Source organism: Haliotis cracherodii, unplaced genomic scaffold, assembly GCF_022045235.1.
Source record: "Haliotis cracherodii isolate W230 unplaced genomic scaffold, xgHalCrac1.p SCAF_3, whole genome shotgun sequence".
NCBI classification, from domain to species: Eukaryota; Metazoa; Mollusca; class Gastropoda; order Lepetellida; family Haliotidae; genus Haliotis; species Haliotis cracherodii.
In genome coordinates this window covers 32,414,820-32,435,220 of record NW_027266286.1, presented here as the reverse complement: position 1 = coordinate 32,435,220, position 20,401 = coordinate 32,414,820, and the positions used below count along the sequence as shown (strand labels likewise).

Here is a 20,401-nt window from a genome sequence, read left to right as displayed (position 1 = left end):
ACAAAAGCAAACCCAAATTGGAATAAAATATTTCTAACTTTAGTTGCCCAAGTTACCCGCCCAACATCATCTAAAGATTTAAGCATTAAATAGCATTGGGAAGGTAATTTGTGGGGTTGAAGATGTAAGAGTTTGCACCAATAGTTAATTACTTTAGTCATGTAAGTGAGTTGTAAAGGAAACCTCCCACATTCTCCTAAAACCATATTTGAGCAGGTTGATTTCCTATTGCCTCAAGTGATACTGAAATTGAATAAAGTATTTACAGATAGGCTTTGACTTAGTAGTCAAACATGTACATGTAGTGTACTGGCGATTGTGTGCAGGTATATAGAGACAGGCAATAGTGCCAGTGTAGCCTGTGTGGGACAGTGTAAGGGTACTGGTCATATTGTGGATGTGATGGGTAGGGTATGTCGGTGACAGGGTGAAGTTATTGCATCGGTGCATTGTTGCACTAAGTCTTGTACTATATTTTTGGTAATATGGTGATCAGTTCTTTCATAACAATTTCACAATTCTTGTAACTCGTGGGAATGTTGTGAAATGCTACTACAAGGAATGTGGGTGAAATGCCACTTTTTTAATGTGATGTACTGCCGGTACGAGGAATGTGGTGAAATGACAATACAGGGAATGTAGTGTAAAGCCGTTACTAGGAATGTCATGAATGGCATTATTATGAATGTGGTGTAATGCCTTTAATAGCAATGTGATGAAATGGCAAAGCTGGGAATGTGGCGTAATGCCACTACTGCATGCGAATGTGGTAAAATGACATCAAGAGGAATGGGGTGATGTGCCACTGATAGGAATATTGTAAAAGGGCATTAATGTGGAATGTGGTGAAATGTCTCAATGTGGTGTAAAGCAAATAGTGGGATTATGGTGTTATGCCTCTGCTAGGAATGTGATGTAATGCCTCTGCTAGGAATGTGGTGTTATGCCTGTGCTAGGAATGTGGTGTAATGCCACGACCAGGAATGTAACGTAATGCCACGACCAGGAATGTAGCGTAACGCCACGACCAGGAATGTAGCGAAATGCCACGACCAGGAATGTAGCGTAATGCCACGACCAGGAATGTGGTGTAATTCCACTACTGACATTGTGGTTAATGTTCCTACTAGGAAAATGTGGTTTACTTCCACTACTAGGAATGTGGTGTAATGTCACTATTACTACTATGGTGTAATTCCACTACAGGGATCATGGTGTAATTCTAATAAAACTCCACTACAAGTACTGTGACATAATCATGTGGTAAAGTGACACAACTAGTAATGTGACATAGTCATGGGGTATAGCGACACTACAAGAAATGTGACATAATCATGTGGTATAGTGACACTACTAGAAATGTGACATAATCATGTGGTATAGTGACACTACTAGAAATGTTTCATAATCATATCATTTGGTATAGTGACACTACTAGAAACGTGACATAATCATGTGGTATAGTGACACTTCTAGAAATGTGACATAATCATGTGCTATAGTGACACTACTAGGAATGTGACATAATCATGTGCTATAGTCACACTACTCGTAATGTCACATAATTATGTGGTATAGTGACATTACTAGAAATGTGACATGACCATGTGGTATTGAGACGCTCCTAGAAATGTGACATAATCATGTGGTAAAGTGACACTACTAGAAATGTGTCATAATAATGTGGTAGAATGACATTTCTAGAAATGTGACATAATCATGTGGTATAGTGACACTCCTAGAAATGTGACATAATCATGTGGTATAGTGACCTCCTAGAAATGTGACATAATCATGTGGTATAGTGACACTCCTAAAAATGTTGTGCAACACCACTACAGGTAGAAATGTAATTTTCATACAATATAGTGGTATTATTATGATATTTGGGATGTATAATTTTCATACTATAAATATTGTGTGATGATGGTACGAGGGATGTGGTGTAATGATGATACTAAAAAAGTGGTGTAATGAGGATACTAGGAATGTTGTGTAATGACGATACTAGGAATGTGCTGTAATGACGATACAAGGAATGTGGTGTAATGACGATACCAGGAATGTGATGTAATGAAGATACTAGGAAAGTGGTGTTATGACGATACCAGGAATGTGGTGTTATGAAGATACTAGGAATGTGGTGTTATGACGATACCAGGAATGTGGTGTAATGACGATACCAGGAATGTGATGTAATGAAGATACTAGGAATGTGGTGTTATGACGATACCAGGAATGTGGTGTTATGATGATACTAGGAATGTCGCGTAATGATGATACTAGGAATGTGGTGTAATGACGATACTAGGAATGTGGTGTAATGACGATACTAGAAATGTGGTGTAATGACGATACCAGGAATGTGGTGTAATGAAGATACTAGGAATGTGATGTAATGATGATACTAGGAATGTGGTATAATAATGATACTAGGTGTGTGGTGTAATGATGATACTAGGAATGTGGTGTTATGACGATACCAGGAATGTGGTGTAATGATGATACTAGGAATGTGGTGTAATGATGATACTAAAAATGTGGTATAATGACGATACTAGGAATGTGGTGTAATGACGATACTAGGAATGTGGTGTAATGACGATACAAGGAATGTGGTGTACTGATGATAATAAAAATGTGGTGTAATGATGATACTAGAAATGTGGTGTAATGACGATACTAGGAATGTGGTGTAATGACGATACAAGGAATGTTGTGTAATATCGATACCAGGAATCTGGAATAATCATGTGGTAAAGTGACACTTCAAGGAATGTAACATAATCATGTGGTATAGTGACACCACTAGAAATGTGGTGTAATAGTGATACTAGGAATGTGGTGTAATGAAGATACTAGGAGTGTGGTGTAATGATGATACTAGGAATGTGGTGTAATGGTGATACCAGTAATGTGGTGTAATGACGATACCAGGAATGCGGTGTAATGACGATACTAGGAGTGTGGTGTAATGATGATACTAAGAATGTGGTGTAATGGTGATACCACTAATGTGGTGTAATGACGATACTAGGAGTGTGGTGTAATGATGATACTAGGAATGTGGCGTAATGATGATACTAGGAGTGTGGTGTAATGGTGATACCAGGAATGTGGTGTAATGACGATACCAGGAATGTGGTGTAATGATGATACTAGGAATGTGGTGTAATGATGATACCAGTAATGTGGTGTAATGATTATATCGATGTATGCCATATTTGTTGCTCTTTACAGGTGGCAGTATGCCATTGAGTAGAAGAGTAAGTGTGATCATTTTAAGTATGGTTGTGTAATCCAATGGGAATGTGGTGAGTCATTTAGAGAGTGAAAGTTGAATTACAGGCAGCATTATCGTGACAGTAAGTAAGTTGGACCAGATATCGATAGCAAATATAAATATATGTACATAGTACATTCGGTGAGATTCCAAATCAAGTCATCTTACATGTATACGACAAGGATTGAGAATTTGGACAATTTCCAAAATCATTTCACGGTGATAGGCGATGTGGTTGGAGAGATGTGCCAACGACAATGACATAATATTAAGCCCAAAAACATCCGGTGAATGATCCAGAGTCGTCTCTGTAACAATAAAGGGTTTGTTTCAATGGCAGCTGACTATTTTGCGTGATTATGGTGAAAGTACTACCATCGCTTTTTTTCGCCTGTATGTACTTTATCAAGTGTACATGTACTGTATAATGGGTACACGACGGCAGTGAATTCCCGTACATGTTGCATATGGTAGGATTTAATTATTGAATGGTAAAATCTTCGGTGTGTTGGGATCAAGAAACAAATATTCACGCACGTCCCATGTCATACATAATGCGTTTAGTTACCACGCTTTAATGTATGTATCTGGCAATAGTCCACGAACATGCATCTGAAACACCTAATAGTTGGCATTTAACACTTCGCACCTGTATTATTAGATATCACGCATAAGTAAAATGACATACAATTGCATGCAATTATAATTAACATTTTTATGTGTAGATTTACGAAACATGACACACATACCTGTATTATGTGGGTATACAGACAAGGCCACCGCCACACATAGGCAAAATACACGTGTAATCATTGCCACATATATCCAGAGAGGTAACCTCACACCGTTCACAAGGGATATAAATCTCTCTGAGCGTGGAACGACTTTCTAGTAGACGTCAACTCGATCTATTAGTAAGCTTGCAATTAATAATGTGCAAGGCAGTTGCCATGTTATTTTGATTGATAAGGTAAATCACCTGATAAGCTGCACGTGGATTTGTTGCTAATCATTTAGGACACCGCTACCAGGGTTTCTGATACAACGCTAACATACAGCAGTTTGGTTTAATATTTGTCACAATGCTAATAGGTGATTGAGTTAACGTCTAAATATTATTTCCCTGAATGTAGCTCGTATCAATCAATTTTACAAATACACGTGTTGGGAGTCCTGATCTATCACGCCCCAAACCATATTGTCACTAGAGCCGGTTGAACGCGAGCAGATGAACGTGGTTACGGTGTGCGTGCTGGCTGTATGTGTGGCATCGTACCTCCACGTTGTGATTCGTCCTCATGCTGTCATGCCCCGGTTTTTGTCTTCCATACTGGAGTGAAACGTCTGGTATTACATTGTTGATTTCGTGTTTTGTTTAATGCCGCACATAGCAATATTCCAGCTATATGTTAAAAACCTATGTCAGCTACATACTTAAATGATGGAGTCTGGGCCAGACAATCCAGTGATTGACATTATGAGTATTGATCTTCGCATTTTGGATACGATGCCATTCACCAACCAAGTCAGCGAGCAGGACCTCCAGATCCCGTTAGTTAATGGGTTGCTTAAGATAAATTCTAACCCGGATCTTCACGGGGATGGGTTGCACCAGAAAACACATTAGTACATGACAAAAATCTATAAGAATGTGTTTCTGCTATTAATTGTATTTAACATTGCAATATCATGTGTGCTACAATGATACAATCCCCGGAACCTGATAGCGTTGTTTTGTACTCCAAGGATCCGTTCTCTCGGATGGTTGTGGGTTTGAACCTAGTTATGTCGGTAACAGGTTCACCAGGGTTGAAGTTCATTCTTAAATAGGACATTGCATCGAACACTGATGCGTCAAATTTGGAAATGTCCCCCATATGTCTGCCATAAAACCTTGGAAGCTTTACTAATGCCTTGGAAGTTGAAACCCTGATCAAATAGCGTTTATGCAAGAGTGTGAAATGTTCGTAGAAAGAGCATGCTCGATTGTATCTAAAACAATTGTGCGATGGAGCTGAAACTGGAGTGCCTGGAATATTGCTCGACATAAAGAGAAAGTCGACTTTTGAACAGTTGATGTCACCTTCTTATAGCACTTTCATGTGAGGAATCTATTATCACTATCTGAATATGAAATAGATGAGGTGGTTTCACAAGTTTCTTTTATTTCTATTTCAGATAGGTAAAGTAGTGGAAGGGAATTGGCTGTCTGTTTGACCATTACTGAATGACATCAGAGTATCGATATCCACGAAGCTTGATATAAGTAAGTACTGTTGAATATGTATATGTTCTCCTGGGTCTGAAATTATTTCATATTCAAAATTTTAAAAAGCCACAATAATATCTATGCTTTATTTAACATAATTAAATGTACAGGTAACCATGATGATAACTAGCAACAAATATACAACATTCATCAATACAATCTCATTAATACTCCATGCACCAATCCACCCTTACAAATAACAAAGTGGGTTTCAGTGATTTCCATTTTTTTCTTTTGAATATCTGTAGTTGATGACATAATTTGTCAGTGCCTTTCATAGTTTCATGAAGATTCTGTCTCACCTCTCAGTTATATATCTCAGCTACTAAATATTTTTTTGCTGTCAAAATTCACAAGATATATGGACGAACTTTACAATGTTGCAAAAGACCTTTACATGTCGCGTTCGCCAACATTCGTTGTAGGGAAACGCGTGCATATAATATGACAAAGATATGGTTAGATAGGAAGCGATACTTCATGTTTAAAAGTGTGATCATGATATTCAGACATTAAGGGCAACATTAACTGCCGATTGCAAAACGTCAACCTGGTGACAAGGAACGGATGATCAGCTAATCGCACCGCCTCTCTTCAAACGGCTATTGACTTGTTTACTCTTACAATGTAAGCAGTCGTGGTCATCCCCGATATATCATTGCTATCACGGAAGATATATTTCAGGACATTACAAGAGATATATCATTGTTTAGGCAAAAGGATATGCTGCTCATACACCAGGGTGAACGTTACTGATAGTGTCAGCTATTCCGGTTATCTGTCAATGGGTGTGATAGTAAGGGACATGAATGCATTATATATATCTATGAATGTGATGACCACCCACTGATCATTTAACAAAGAAACTATAATGATTTTAGGGTGCCGCATTAGATTCAGGAGTTTCACTGTATTATGTCCATTCTGTATTAATTTGGCACAATGAATATCCACTGTATGGATCCACTAATTACACAGTGATTACACCACTGAGATTAACGTTTAATGAGTGTTATTTTTCTGGAATAATTCTACGGAGTCCTAAATGTACAGCATCAATAAAATGGATGCTGTAAATGCCATAGACGAATTTCGAGGGCAATTGTAATCAAAGCCCAGGAATCCCATTGCTCTATGCTTTGATAATTAATTGCCATGAACTCCGCTTGCCTCTTTCCATTTCTTCATATTTTGATTGATGTCGTGAGACGGCACCTTCCCGTTTTGTTCCAGTATCTCTCTCGTTATTTCAAACACATTAGTCTTCATATGATAAGGTTGGGTTGACTTGCTGTCATCTGTTTTACCAGAAGCCGATGACATGTGTTTTATCACCGACAGGGTTGGTGTCATGGAGCTGATGGTGCTCCATGCTGTCCTCACATGCCCTTCTCCTGGAGCCTCTATTGGCGTCAGTCGCCGTGGCTTTGTGTGAAGCAAGGAGCCGGCAGGGGCTGTGCTGCCGGTATATGTTCCTGGGATACCGAGGGCTTCAGCAAACTCAGAATCAGGAAAATCGTCGAGGCTTTTGCCTACTTTCAACTGTAACGGAAAAATGGAATTTTGGCTTGCGAGAAATACCTGAAGAAACCAAACAAAAGATGGTAGAGTTGGAATGTATAAACTTACACTACATAACATAAAAGGATCTCCAAAACGGAGAGATTCGAATAAGAGTAAAACGAGGGTTGAAAAATAGATTTATATCTTTCGAAATACTTGCATTTACATCTCTATTAGACAGATCTCCATTGCCGAAGGACGCGCAGGTGACCATTTGCCCTCAATATGATGCTAGGCATGTCAGCAGTTTACATCGTTCGCCCGAGTGTCACAAAAATGCCAAATGTCTACGGTCTGTGTCTCTGTGACTTTACTGAATTATTGTTCAAAACTCACAAAACACCTCTTTTTGATTAATAGGATTAATAAAATGTAATGATATCATGATAACGTTCGTTTCTAGTCTTGAGATGTGTGGACACGTTTTATACGTTATGTACAGCGTGTACAGAAAAAAAGACGTTTGTTTACCTAAAAGACGATCGCCAAAGATTGCGTTGGTTCATTAAATCACCAATACTATTTTGCTGCTTTTTCCAATTTCTGAACCTTAAATCACGTCCTATATTCGTCCCAAATATATTGTGTTAACGACTATTGAGCGTCCCCGATATCGTGAACTATTCACGATAATTATTTGACCAACCCTGTTGATATAACTACCCTTCTGCAGTGTTTGGGCAATACAGCATAATAGTTGTATTGACGACCGGTTTAGAATACGTTTTCTGTAAGTTGAATGGCTGGTAGTAATAAAGACATTTATTCATTCTTTATGTTCAGAAGACATACTGTGCGTCGCAGGGCAGTCTTTTCTTTCAAACACGCACACAATCCGTACACAATGTTCATACTCCCCGTGAATCACGATTCATGGGCGAATACATTGAATGTTGTACCTCATGCAATGAGATATGGATTTATAGAACTACTGAATCTGATTACACATATACGTCATAACTTTCAATTGGTGAAATATTACGAGTATGAACCTACTGGCCATGTATCGTGAAGAAATGTCAGGAGTGGTAACGAGCGACAGTGTTTGTGTAATGCATTACCCACAACAGGCACACAGTCAACACACGTACTTGCAAATCCACATGCTATTTCCGGAATGGGTATACTGCACTTAGTAAACATACGCATACATCTCTGTTAGTGTCCTCCATACATCCACCCTGTGTGGCAATGTCTTAAAACTCATATTTAGTTTAGTATTCTGGTTGTTTTCAAAATATAATTGATTCAAAATATATTTTATCACAATATTTTACTAGAATAGAGAATTGTTTTCTGGATAACCTGGATGTCCTGATAAAATATGTTTCCGGTCTCAGGACACAACTGCGTGTTTTGAAGCAGGGACAGAACAAAACTGCCTCTATCTACCATCCCATTCCCCCACCCCCTAATCCCCTCGCCAGAACATTAGATGGAGGAACCCTGATCCATCCAGAAATCACAAGAACTGTTAAATAGCAAAATGTCAATTGAAATAATCGTAAGCGTAATAAATAAAACGATCAAAACAAGTTTTGCTCGAATTTCCGATAGATTTGTTTACCAAGGTCTGTCGAAACAGATATAACGTTCCCCTGAGCGCACAAAGAAACAGTTTAGATGATAAACATTACTGCACAACATTTCCTCATCGATAGTAAATAAGGAATTTTTAGATTTACATGCCTCGTTTTTCTTCTGCTTCTTTTTACAGCAAATACATAGAAGTATCAGCAAGAGGAGGACGAGCAGCACAACGCCTATGGTGAGGCCGACTGTTCCCCCTGGGCTCAAGCCATCTGGAAATGTGAAACAATGATCAAGTAATTAATATTATTAGATAATGTATAATTAAAGATCTCCAATTATGTTATTTACAGGTTACATTGTTAATAGAGACGCCTTACATGTTGTTTAACATGAACATCTTAAGTACAACATTCCTTCGTTCCAAATTAAACAAGTAGTTCTGATATTAAAATATCAAGTACATGTTTGAAGTTGTATTTTGAATGCGTGACCGGTCATTAATAACCATGACCATCATTTGACAAATAACTTCTCAAATGTTCCACAGATCGATACCTGTAATCAGATCGATACCAGTGTATGACGAATGTGACATGTTCCAAATACTTATTGATTGTTTTCTAATATACAGAAACCTGAGCCATAATTTGGTGGAGGATAACCACGAACATTTAAACAAATCGCATTATGTAATTCAAACGCTTGGCAATACATTTGCTACCTACCTGACTGGTCGTCATCATCCCTGTGCCTGCCACGGTTTTTGGGGTTACCAATTGTTGATGTCGGAGATGAAGTTGTAGTGGTTTCTGGACACGTTGGGACAGTCGGGGCAACTGTTAGCATTGACGTCCCACATTGCACCTCTATGCTGGCTTGATAGTGCGTGGCTGTATATCATTGACATTTATACATTGACATTGACTGCTAGTTACGTTCCAACTTCCAATTTACAGAATTGCCCACAGAAATAACCAAAATATTGTTTTGTCTGTGCTCCATGCTTCAGAGGGGCGTTGAGAAGTAAATAAAAATAATGAAAGAAAAACATGTCTTTGGTTGAGAATACAACCGATAAATTGACTGAGAGTTTTAAAGACAAGATAAACAGGGTTTGAAATCGAAAGAATAGCAATCAGTAAGCATATATTTTACTTCTCTGATTATAATTTCTTTATCAAAGTCTAGTTTTATCCCTTGCCATTTCAAGCCTACTTTTCTGTGCTAATATTTGAGAGGAGTATCGCGCATATTAATTGTCCAATGAGAGAACGTTTTACAGTCCACATCCGGATTCCGATAACGTGGCGGCTGCTATGGCTTTAACAATCGCCTGACGACTTGGGGCCGAATTGTTCCCCAGTTATGTCAAGTCAAATATTTTCGAAGTGGTTCAAACCTTTTAATTAACTCGCCCAAGAACGTTCATATACTTTAGAGCTAACTTCATTGTCTTTTAACTCGAACGAGTGAATGCTTATGGCCGTGCGTGTTTAGGTGAAACCTGCTGAGCTTTTCATGCTACCGCGATGTGCAATGTTACTTGATACTGTTTGTATGCCTCCAGTACTGAACGAGAGAAATGCGTCAGTAATAAGTGGCTCATGGTGGTAATCCGTCATTGTATTTGTTCGTCAGCAATGAATCTAGAATCTTTTCATTATCTGATCGACCAGGTCGTTTTCGACATAAGAACAGCGATATGATAGGATATTGCGTCTTCTTCACAAGGGACACAACTCATGCTCTACAGGGGTTGCGCCAAGATTGAGCCACGAAAAGTAGGCTTGAAATGGCAAGGGTGGAAACTTGCCTTTGATATAGGATGGTGAACACTCTTTCCTCAGGAAGATGTGAGCGGGATGGTAAATTAGGACCGACGGGCGATGAGTCAAATAATACAGATGGCCTAACGTGGTATTGAAATATGTTGCGGGTCGAAGTGGAAATGAATGATACTTTATCTCAAGGGTAACATATACAAGTACCCTGATTATTCTACAGGCAATGAACCATACAACTCTGGTGGGTTGTAAATAATCGAGTCTGGACCTGACATTCCACTGACTGATATCATGAGCATCGATCTATGCAATGGGGTACGATGATATGCGTCAACCAAGTCACCGAGCCTGACCATCCGATGCTGTTAGTCGCCTACTTACGAAAGGCATATAGTCGCCTCTTATATAAAGCATGGGTTTCCGAAGGCCTATTCCCCACCCGTATCTTCAGGGGTATATATGTCCAGTGTATATTTCAATAGTGATTATCCCTATCAAAGATTTAGTGTAAATATTAAGCTGATTCTATTTCTTACCATGAAATTGCATCCATACGCGCCCACTGTTAGTTGGTAGGTTACTTCTTAAGTTGACTGTTATGAAATGTGCTCTGCTGGTATACAATGTACCAGAGCTGTAGTTCATGTTGTAGCGACAGTCTATTCTGTTACGAGAGCTACCGTCCATGATGTCTATGTACTGCTGACAGGCTCCACCGGCGTCGTATTTAAAATCCAGATGTAATGATGTCACAGCTATAGATGAATCACAGGACGATGTGACACTGCACGTGCTGTCAGTGTTTGGGTTTATGCCTGAAGACGGATATCCCTCATTCTGGATGGTAACATTCTTTCCGTTCTTAGATGCATTTGACGGTATAGATATGATGTCGGATGCTGGAATAAATGCCGTTTACAATGCATGGTTGTATAAGTATGTGTCTGCAGTGGGTACGCAATATATCTCATTCTTAAGTGTTAAACCATTTAGAAAGTTGAACACATTGCAGCTGACCGTGCCCGTGAACCTGTCTCATACCAGATTGATGTGCACCAAACTATTACATTTTAGTGAATGAGCAAGGTTGATGCCTCTCCTCGCTATATTTCAGCAGTATATGACGGCGGGGACATTACAATGACCTTTTTATTGACATATGACTGTTTGATACTTCGGTTATTCCGGCAACACGTTTGGAAGAGAGGAGGAACAAACTATTCATATCCATCAATCAATATATACCTACACATTATGATATGCTTACATTTATTTTCCGTGTTTGGAAATTTGACGGATAACATCTCAAATTCGATTTATTTTGTGTAGAGAGATTTGATAATGTTCGGATTGTTTAACTCAAACGCTCTGATGTATTTGAACTTACTTGCTATACAACGATAATTCATCAGCATGTAATTTGATCTTTCCAGATATCCAGTCCCACTGCATGTTGTATCCTGCCATGCTACCTTCTTGGTACAAGAGGACGCACCGGCACAGGCGGCGTGGTAGTCACTGATGCCCCTGTAGTCCATCACACAGTCCTCAAGGTTCTTTGAGCAACACATTTGCCTGCTCGCCTGTACACTGGTTGTATACTCTTGGGGGCAGTTGGAAGACACTTTCTTGGCAATAGCATACAAGTTATCTATCGCGATGACTTTGTCCGAATCACATCTGGGGATTAGGAAATCGTCCGCTGTGTTGCCATAACAACCAACGGCCTCGAGCGACACTGAAAAAGAGTGTAAACGTTAGAGCTGTATTTGTAACTCAAACTAACATGATAGTGATGCAAATGTACTTCTTGTAGGAGGCCTCGAAGAGTATTGTTGTATAGCAGCGTACTTTATTGTTATACAGTGTTGTGATTAAGGAAGAGAATATATGGATGTCAACTTCTTTATAATGAGGAACACAATGACACCCGATGAAGGAGTAAGCATATACCCCGAAACGATCCTTATGTGTATCACTTACTAAATGCCTTTCAAAGAAGTGTTTTGATTGTGTTACATTGTGGAAGTTCATAGCATCGTGTTTAGACAATAGTTAGTTGTCAAGAACGTAGTACTATCTAATGTAAGCAGTGGTATGGAAGTTCAGATTTTGATGCTTTTTAGGTCAAGTTTAATCTGGAACCTTCTAAAACATCTATCGATAAATCCAACACGGGTCTGGAATCTTCTGGAACAGCCAGACTATTCCAGTATGGTACAGAACCTTCTAGAAGGTATTTAGACCATATACACGTGAGGGGCATGAACATGACTCTCATCTCACGGGGGCAAAGGCGTCACGATTCGCTGTGCAGAGTTGCGTCCCTCGGGCACGCCAGAAACCTATGATTGTGGGTTCGCCCCGATTATGTTTCCAGGTTTGTCAGCACCATACCTGTGCTCGTGGGTTTCACCGAAGGGGTGAAAGTCTGAGACCTGTGTATCAATTCGGGCTTTCCTTCCACATTAAGCTGACACGCCGTGATATAACTGAAATACTGTTAAAAGCGGCGTTAAACCCAACTCACTCACTCACTCACTCAATCTCATCACACATTTCACCAAGACCAGCGGATGTGTGAAGATCATTGTTTTCACCCTGGATATTCAACCTAGGCCTATTTCGAAAGCGTGACCACTGTTGATGCTTGGTGAATATTATTATCCCTTGCATTTTTGCTTTTGCCACAGCTATTATATCTTATACTGCCATTGTAATTATACAGCCATTGAATTTTGTACTGTCGCCCTCTTCAGTACTGCCATTGTAATTTGCTGTACTGTATTTTGTATCGATTTGTAAATATAGTTAATTTGGTACTACAATTGTTGATTTGTATCATTTGTTTGTTGCTTGTTCGTTTCACACTGACTTCCTTTACGTATAAATTGATGGGTCAACTTATTGTTCAATTTGGAGGTCGACACGTAACAGTATGTAGTACAAATAACTATTTACCGAAATGGGAAATCTCATTAGTCAAAATGAGCGAGTCTAGAAATGTTGAATGAAAGAATCGTGACTAACTGTGAAAGTGTTGATATCGGCCGATACAGTGAATGTGGTGTTTAAGAGTGGCTATTGTGGCGAAGGTATACATAGTGATAAGGGCGAGAGTTGTGAGTACGGCATTGCTTTTACAATTGTATAAGTTTGATGTGTTAATAAGTAAGGGAATAGGTCGGAACATGGACACCATATACAGCTGGAAAATTTTGTTATATATGTACAGATGTGTTATGGTTCAAACGGTTCAAATAAGACGAATGATAACGTTATACTACACCGTGTAATATATGATAATATCAAGAAATCCATACCTGTACAATGTAAGTACGAAGACAAGGTCACCATACAAAGACAAAACGTATTCATTATAATTCGTAGATCTATCCGGAACAGAAACCGAAGACCCTTCAGAGGAGGTCTGTCGCTCCAAATGTGCGAGACCGAATACGTCTTTATGAGCGCATGGTTACCCACGAATGTCGATCTATCAACGTACGTCTTACAATCAATATTGAATACATCATGTGATCACAATACGCGGTATTGATAGTTGTATAGATATGCATGACGCAGCCAACAAACGAGGTATATATACGGGGGCAACTCCGCATGTTGGTAGAGAACTTTGGTCTCGTCAATTAGCATGCAAGATAGTTAGTTGAAAGGATATCCGAATGCATTCAACCATGTGAACGTATGATGTAAGGCTGGATTCAAAGGAACTGTTGTTTACATTCACATATCGAATACATGATTTGCATAGATTTATTTGCCAACTATTTATGCCACATTGGGCATTGCGCTTATTAATGTGCATGACACCAGATATGACTATATAGTCGTATCGTTCAGCACACATTGGGTTATGACTACATGTCAGTCTCTAAAGTGTATTATAATAAATACTACCATAAAAATGCCATGCGTAAATAAAGGTCCTGATAGGATACGTCACAAGTTATCCATACATGTAGTTGTTCCATATAGGCCTCGACCAAAAATACAGAGTATGTAAATATTGTATGTCGATATAATGTTAGAGGGATTAAAAACGAATATAAATTCTTCACTGACAAAAGACCAATCTACATTCATTCTAATTATTCCATAAAACTTTCAATTGAGGTTTTTGTAAATCTTATGTTTTCTAATTGTAACTTTACAACTGTACAGCTATCAAAATACTTATTGAAAACAAGGAAGCTTCATAAGTCCCTTCATCAATAATAATGTCATGTGTTCTATGTTATATAGTAAAATGTTTATGTACTGATGTGTTGTATACAGGCTCTGGTCTTTGAAACTGAAAATAAATCATATCTCACTTGAAAAGATTAATTCCAATGTATCGAAGTTGAATAAATGGGAGAAAACCTAGCTCATTTGTTTCAACTCCCGTAAAACTCTCACAAAAAAAAAATATATGTATATATATAAAGACCTTTGAATGAATATCAAAATATATCTATTGTTTAAATTCCAACACATATTAGAATTATTTCAGACATCAAGTGGCCTTCCCACATAGACTGGTGTATTGGGTTTACTGCAGACTGGTTTGTTCTGTGACGAAATGTATAATAATATTATAAAAAGATAAATACTGATCATGACATGTACAATATTTATTCGACCACGCCTTGATTTTGCATGCGACAACATTATCAAAACTCGAGCAACTCTTATCATTGTCACACTTTTATGAATAAAATTTGTTTTAAAAATCCTTTTCACTGCTTTTACTCAGATGTGTTTCGAATTTAAGTTTTGAATTAAAATGTAATTTAAATTATAGTACCAGCTTAAATTGCATTTCCAGGCAAATAACTGAAAAAGTTTGTCCGGGATTTTGTGTTTAACATTCTTTTAATGAAAATGCAATAATAATACACGGTTTAAACGACATATTTTGCTTCACATGTACGAATTAAGAGCAATACCATTTAATTCCCGTTAGTGTCAAAGGGACTGTCGAACTGTCGTTAAAATCATAACACAACCACAAAACCATTGGCTTCTTCTGTTGACAAAATAAAACAATTTCACAATTCTTCATCTGCAACATGATCGGTTGCGCTCTTTTTCTTCTTCTTTTTCCTAGTTTCACCTTCTGTAGCACTGCAGTCATCTTCATTAATTTTGTCTTTCTTCCTCTTCTTTTTTTTACTTTTCCTTTCTGGCTGCATATGTTCACCCTGTTCCAAATCTCCCGCAACTGTGTCGTTAAAAACATGACCATTAAGCGATGCTGCCCTTGATGATGGCAGCACACTGTGTAGTACAGGAACTGTTGGTTGTCCAGCTACTCGAACTGCAGGAAGTGTTGTCCGACCACCACTCGGTTTATTCTGTATTCTGGGATCGTCGAACCTCCAAAGATCCTTTGGAACACGATCATTTGAAGAAGCGCGCATATTTTCTGTTTGTCTGGGCGACCATTGCGAGAATATCGATATCAGCAGTCCTTGCACTGGTGCAGTCTGTTTAGTTACCTCAGGCTCTGGGCCTTAGAGGTAAGTAGGCAGTCCATCAATGTCCTTCCGATCTGTCGCGGTAGCTAGGTCTACCTGTACAACGAATTGACAAGTTGTCAAGTTGATTCACTATCAATTTCACTTTACGAAAAATAGAATTATAATATAATTTTGAAAACACATTCTGAGAAGTAGTTGATTTAGTAAATGTTAATATACACAAAAATACTATTCTGAGGCGAATGGTCCGTGATGACGGAGTACATCCCACAAATGAGATTTGTTTCCAAGTTTTATGAACTTATCAGCCCTTGTGACCATCTGATCCTTGTTCTTAGGCAAGCGAGAGTTAATGGAGTTTACAACAGTGTCAAATTGGGAAGCTACGAAAGTTTAGAAAAGAAATGGAATCAAACCTTGTTCGCACTCTTTTTCTTCAGGAAAAAACAAGTAAGTAGTGCCACGAAACCTATCAATGCAAGTACTCCTGTGACGAGTAATCCTATCTGCCAGTTTTCTGAAAGTGGAAGGGAGATGTATGTTCATGTTACCTAAATGGAAACTGGACAATTGTGTAGAATGTGTAGGTGGGACTAAAATTCATAAACTTTGCATTTCCTCCTTCATTGCGGGTTGTGTGCCATGCTATATTCCTCTTATCATATCTGTCAGCGGATACGTCAAACATATCTGTCAAACATAAGATATATTTGCGATTTAGTTTCCAAGTGTGTTAATGAAATCAGTTGAAGGGACAATTCTGAGCGAAATTATCAGTAGGAGGTTCAACACCAAGTCCTGTATACATGCGACATATTGAGAAAATCAGGTACGTGACTAACAATCGATTCTATTTGTTGGTAAGAACGAGTGGCACACACGTATCGAATTTTAATATTCAAATGCCTATATCAATCCGCGCCATTCAATGCTTACGCATAGGTTTTCCGGGGATGCTGGCAAATGTCCTTTCCGACGTTGACAACATATGAGATAATGCTGTAGTTGTTGACGCTGGTTTTGATGTCGTTGAAAGCGTTCTAGTTGTGTAAACAGGGCATTCGTCTACAGGCGGAGGTGTAGAAACTGCAGACGACCCACATCGCAGGTCCATGATCGAATATGGATTTGAACCTTATGAAAAGTAACATTATGGCCGTCAACCAAACCTGAAATAAGTGTTCAGTACACAATACACACATTCATAAAGGTATTTCTAAAATTAATTATTTAATCATCAATTCAATTCCGAAGTTCATCGTGTCCGTACCTTATGGGCTACGACTAACAATCGTCTATTTAAAGGTATTTGATCAGAAACAATGTAAACCCTTGCGCTATATATTACCTCTAACCTCTATCCACAGCTTCCCCTTGTCGCCAGGCACGAGGGTAGTAAACTCCAACTCAAGGAAATGGCCGATGCTTGTGTACACATCTTTAAAAGCAAAATCGCCACCGTTGTTCTGTGAACAGTCTATTGTCTGATTCACGCTTCCATCTGTGATATCCAGAAGTTGTGAACAGCTGCTGTTAACGTTAAGACTGAGGTGTATGGCAGTTACCACTATGGTGGTATTGCAGGAGGAGGAGACGCTGCAGGATCCTCCTATTTCTGACGAACTAGGATAGCCTTGGTTTTGTACATACACAGCGGATCCTTTCGTTGTACCTGCTTCCGTGTCGCTCACATTGAGGATCAATGACCCTGTAGACAAATGAACAGACAGTTTTATCAAAAGTTAAAATTCCAACGAAAGTAAGGATACTAAAATTACTGTCAACATATACTATTTTCACGGAAAACAGTGATTCAGGAAAAAAAAATCTGGTTTCCCTAAACTGATATTAACTCTCGTTTTTTAAATATGCATACAAGGAATGTTAGTTGTGATTATTTCCACTGGAGCAGAGTGGGCAATCGGTCTGAAGAGCCAGGTGTTGAGGTCATATTCTGCTTGTGACCAGGCTGTTATTCAGCCAATGAACCAGCATTGTTTACGGGCGTTTACGGTGTTGACACTACCCTAGTATACAGTATACCCTGTACACTCAAAAGACCAATTACGTGGTCTAATGGTAGAGCGTCCGCCCGGAGAGCGGAAGGTCCGGGGTTCGATCACCGGCCGCGTCATACCAAAAGACGTTAAAAGATGGTACTTGTTGTTACCCCGTCTGGCGCTCGGCATTAAGGGGCTAAAACAAGGACTGGTCGGCTCGGAGTCAGTATACTGTGATTGGGTGGGGTATTCATGTTAAACTACGGCCTGGTATCTCAGTGGGCTAGCACTATAAATCAGCATCAGTCCGGACTAGTGCAAGCAGCCACACAAACACACATACGTACACGCACGTCGCTATATAAGTGCAATAATCTTGGACGCGACGTTAAACCCAATTTCACCTCACCTGTACCCTCAAAAGAACCCACTCATCTGATGTTAGATGACGAGATGATGGAACAATGAATACGTTCATACATATGTGTCAAAACGTGTGGTAGTGACTTTGTTCAAATGTGCCTCTCTTCGCCCAATGGGGAATGGGCACCCGATATTTGAGGTGGACATAAACATCTATATAGCGCTCGTAGGCAGCTTGGGTTGGATAGTCCCAAGGGAATTAAGAATGATTCCTGGAATGCATACGGATCCACTGGCCGGTGAACTAATAAACCGTATTTAGTCAGATATTAGTACCAGGATAGGTGCGGTATATAAATGCATAGATACAAAATATAATGATGATAATGTCAGACACTTATTATTGCATTCTAATCGCAACAGATATGTTGTCCGTATCCTGAATATATGTCCAAAAGTCATCTATCAAAGTCTAAACTAAATAGAGGAAATGCGTCTAATCATATTTTTGTACGCTCTTATGCATAGTAAGTCAGTTAGAATCTTTGAACGGGTATTAAAATAGTCTTGTGATATTTGTAAACGTACTTGCAATGCAGTAGAATTCCATCATCATATAATTTGATTTGTCAAGAAAGATAGTAGTATTGCATGTGGTGACAGCCCAAGCTACTTTTTTCTTGCAAGTCTCCAATCCAATGCATTCTGAATGAAACGTCATATCTCACTGCAAACACGAAAACGTCGTTTTTTCCCGTATATGGTCATTGGACGGAAAAACGACTAAAAATTCATTAAAATTGATTAATTGGTCAGCGTCTAGAAAGTGTCCAGAAAAGGGTCGAGTTTTTCAAGCGTAAAATGGACGGAAAAACGATGCTTTTTGCTCCGCCTTGTACAACTGTTAACGGCCAATCAGATGGCGCTGGTCCCCTGACGCACGTGATGTCCAAGGCTTCCTTTCCGAAGCTTTAGGTTTCGTATTTCTGGCATGCCTTGCTCTAGTATCTGTCGCGCGCAGTGCAGCGAGATTTGCTGATTAGCTAGTTTTAGGATATGTTACATGTAAAATGGAATTCAGACACGCGCCAAGAAGTCAAACCAAACAATGTTACTAAGTTTATTGTGGTAACGGCTATGTACAGTTACCCCTATCGGATAATGGGTTGTGTTTCATTTGGTTATAACAATAACTATTTTTTTAATGTGAAGTACGACTTGATATACGACTTGGGCGCGAGGTCGGTCACATGACGTTCTTCACGTGACTGTATTCTTGAAAAGGCGTAAACACTGATTACTTCCACATTCCTGGGGAAAATCCTTGGAATTCCCTGGTACGAATTCAAACAGAAGCGTGGTTGCAAGCCCATTTAAGGATACCCTCGCTGCAACCCATCCCAGAGAGCAAAAACACGAAAATAAATCCAAACTGTCGCAGTGACAATTTATAGAAATCTATGAATTTACCTTATTATCTATTTGACACATCTTCACAATCACCTTTCAATGATCGGCCAATTGATCAGTGATGCCAAAGGCTTGAAATAGCCACAGGTTAATTAACAACTTCGAAAATATCTCCCGTCCCGTTTATCGTGTCGGCCATTTTGACGTATTGTACTTGATGTAAATGTATTACGACGCTCTGTCATTGTAATTGACTTACTGAGGTAATTCTGCAAAAGATCTTCTCATCAAATGAGGATATTGTTTGGAATATATTTCTTGTAAACCTACTAAAACATATGTTCCTCGCTTTGGGGGGAACTATTTTATTCCGGGGTGGTCCATTAAATCTAGTAGTAAGTCAAGGCACCATGCGTGATCTGTTATTTTATGTGTTTAAATTACGATTTGGGGCGTTAATAAAATACACTGACGCAAGTATATTCTATTCAAATCAGTTGGATAATTGAATATGCTTTCTTTTACATATTACATAACATCACTGCACAAAATATGAACAGTTGCAGTAACACAATACGGTAATCGCATTAAACATCATTTTCAACTGTACAGTATTTCAGTATTTTAGTTATATCATGGTGTATCAGACTGATGTGGGATAAAAATCCGAAGTGGTTCAGGTCATCCAATGGGTGTTCGGGAAAAGGTGA

General features: G+C 38.9%; 1 protein-coding gene across 2 annotated transcripts; it reads right to left on the bottom strand.

The window, feature by feature from the left end:
• Positions 1 to 5,665: 5,665 nt before the first annotated feature.
• LOC139474294 (uncharacterized) lies at positions 5,666 to 13,889 on the bottom strand. 2 transcript variants are annotated; one of them, XM_071257246.1, is made up of 6 exons: positions 13,756 to 13,889; positions 11,820 to 12,170; positions 10,969 to 11,331; positions 9,374 to 9,538; positions 8,805 to 8,917; positions 5,666 to 7,094 (listed from the first exon to the last, which is right to left on the bottom strand). In XM_071257246.1, exons 1-6 carry the CDS (start codon positions 13,808 to 13,810, stop codon positions 6,699 to 6,701), a joined length of 1,443 nt encoding a protein of 480 aa, XP_071113347.1. In that variant the 5' UTR covers positions 13,811 to 13,889; the 3' UTR covers positions 5,666 to 6,698. The 2 variants fall into 2 exon arrangements, with proteins under 2 accessions (XP_071113347.1, XP_071113348.1); XM_071257247.1 differs by having other exon boundaries at positions 7,014 to 7,094; positions 8,801 to 8,917.
• Between the last annotated feature and the right edge of the window lie 6,512 nt (positions 13,890 to 20,401).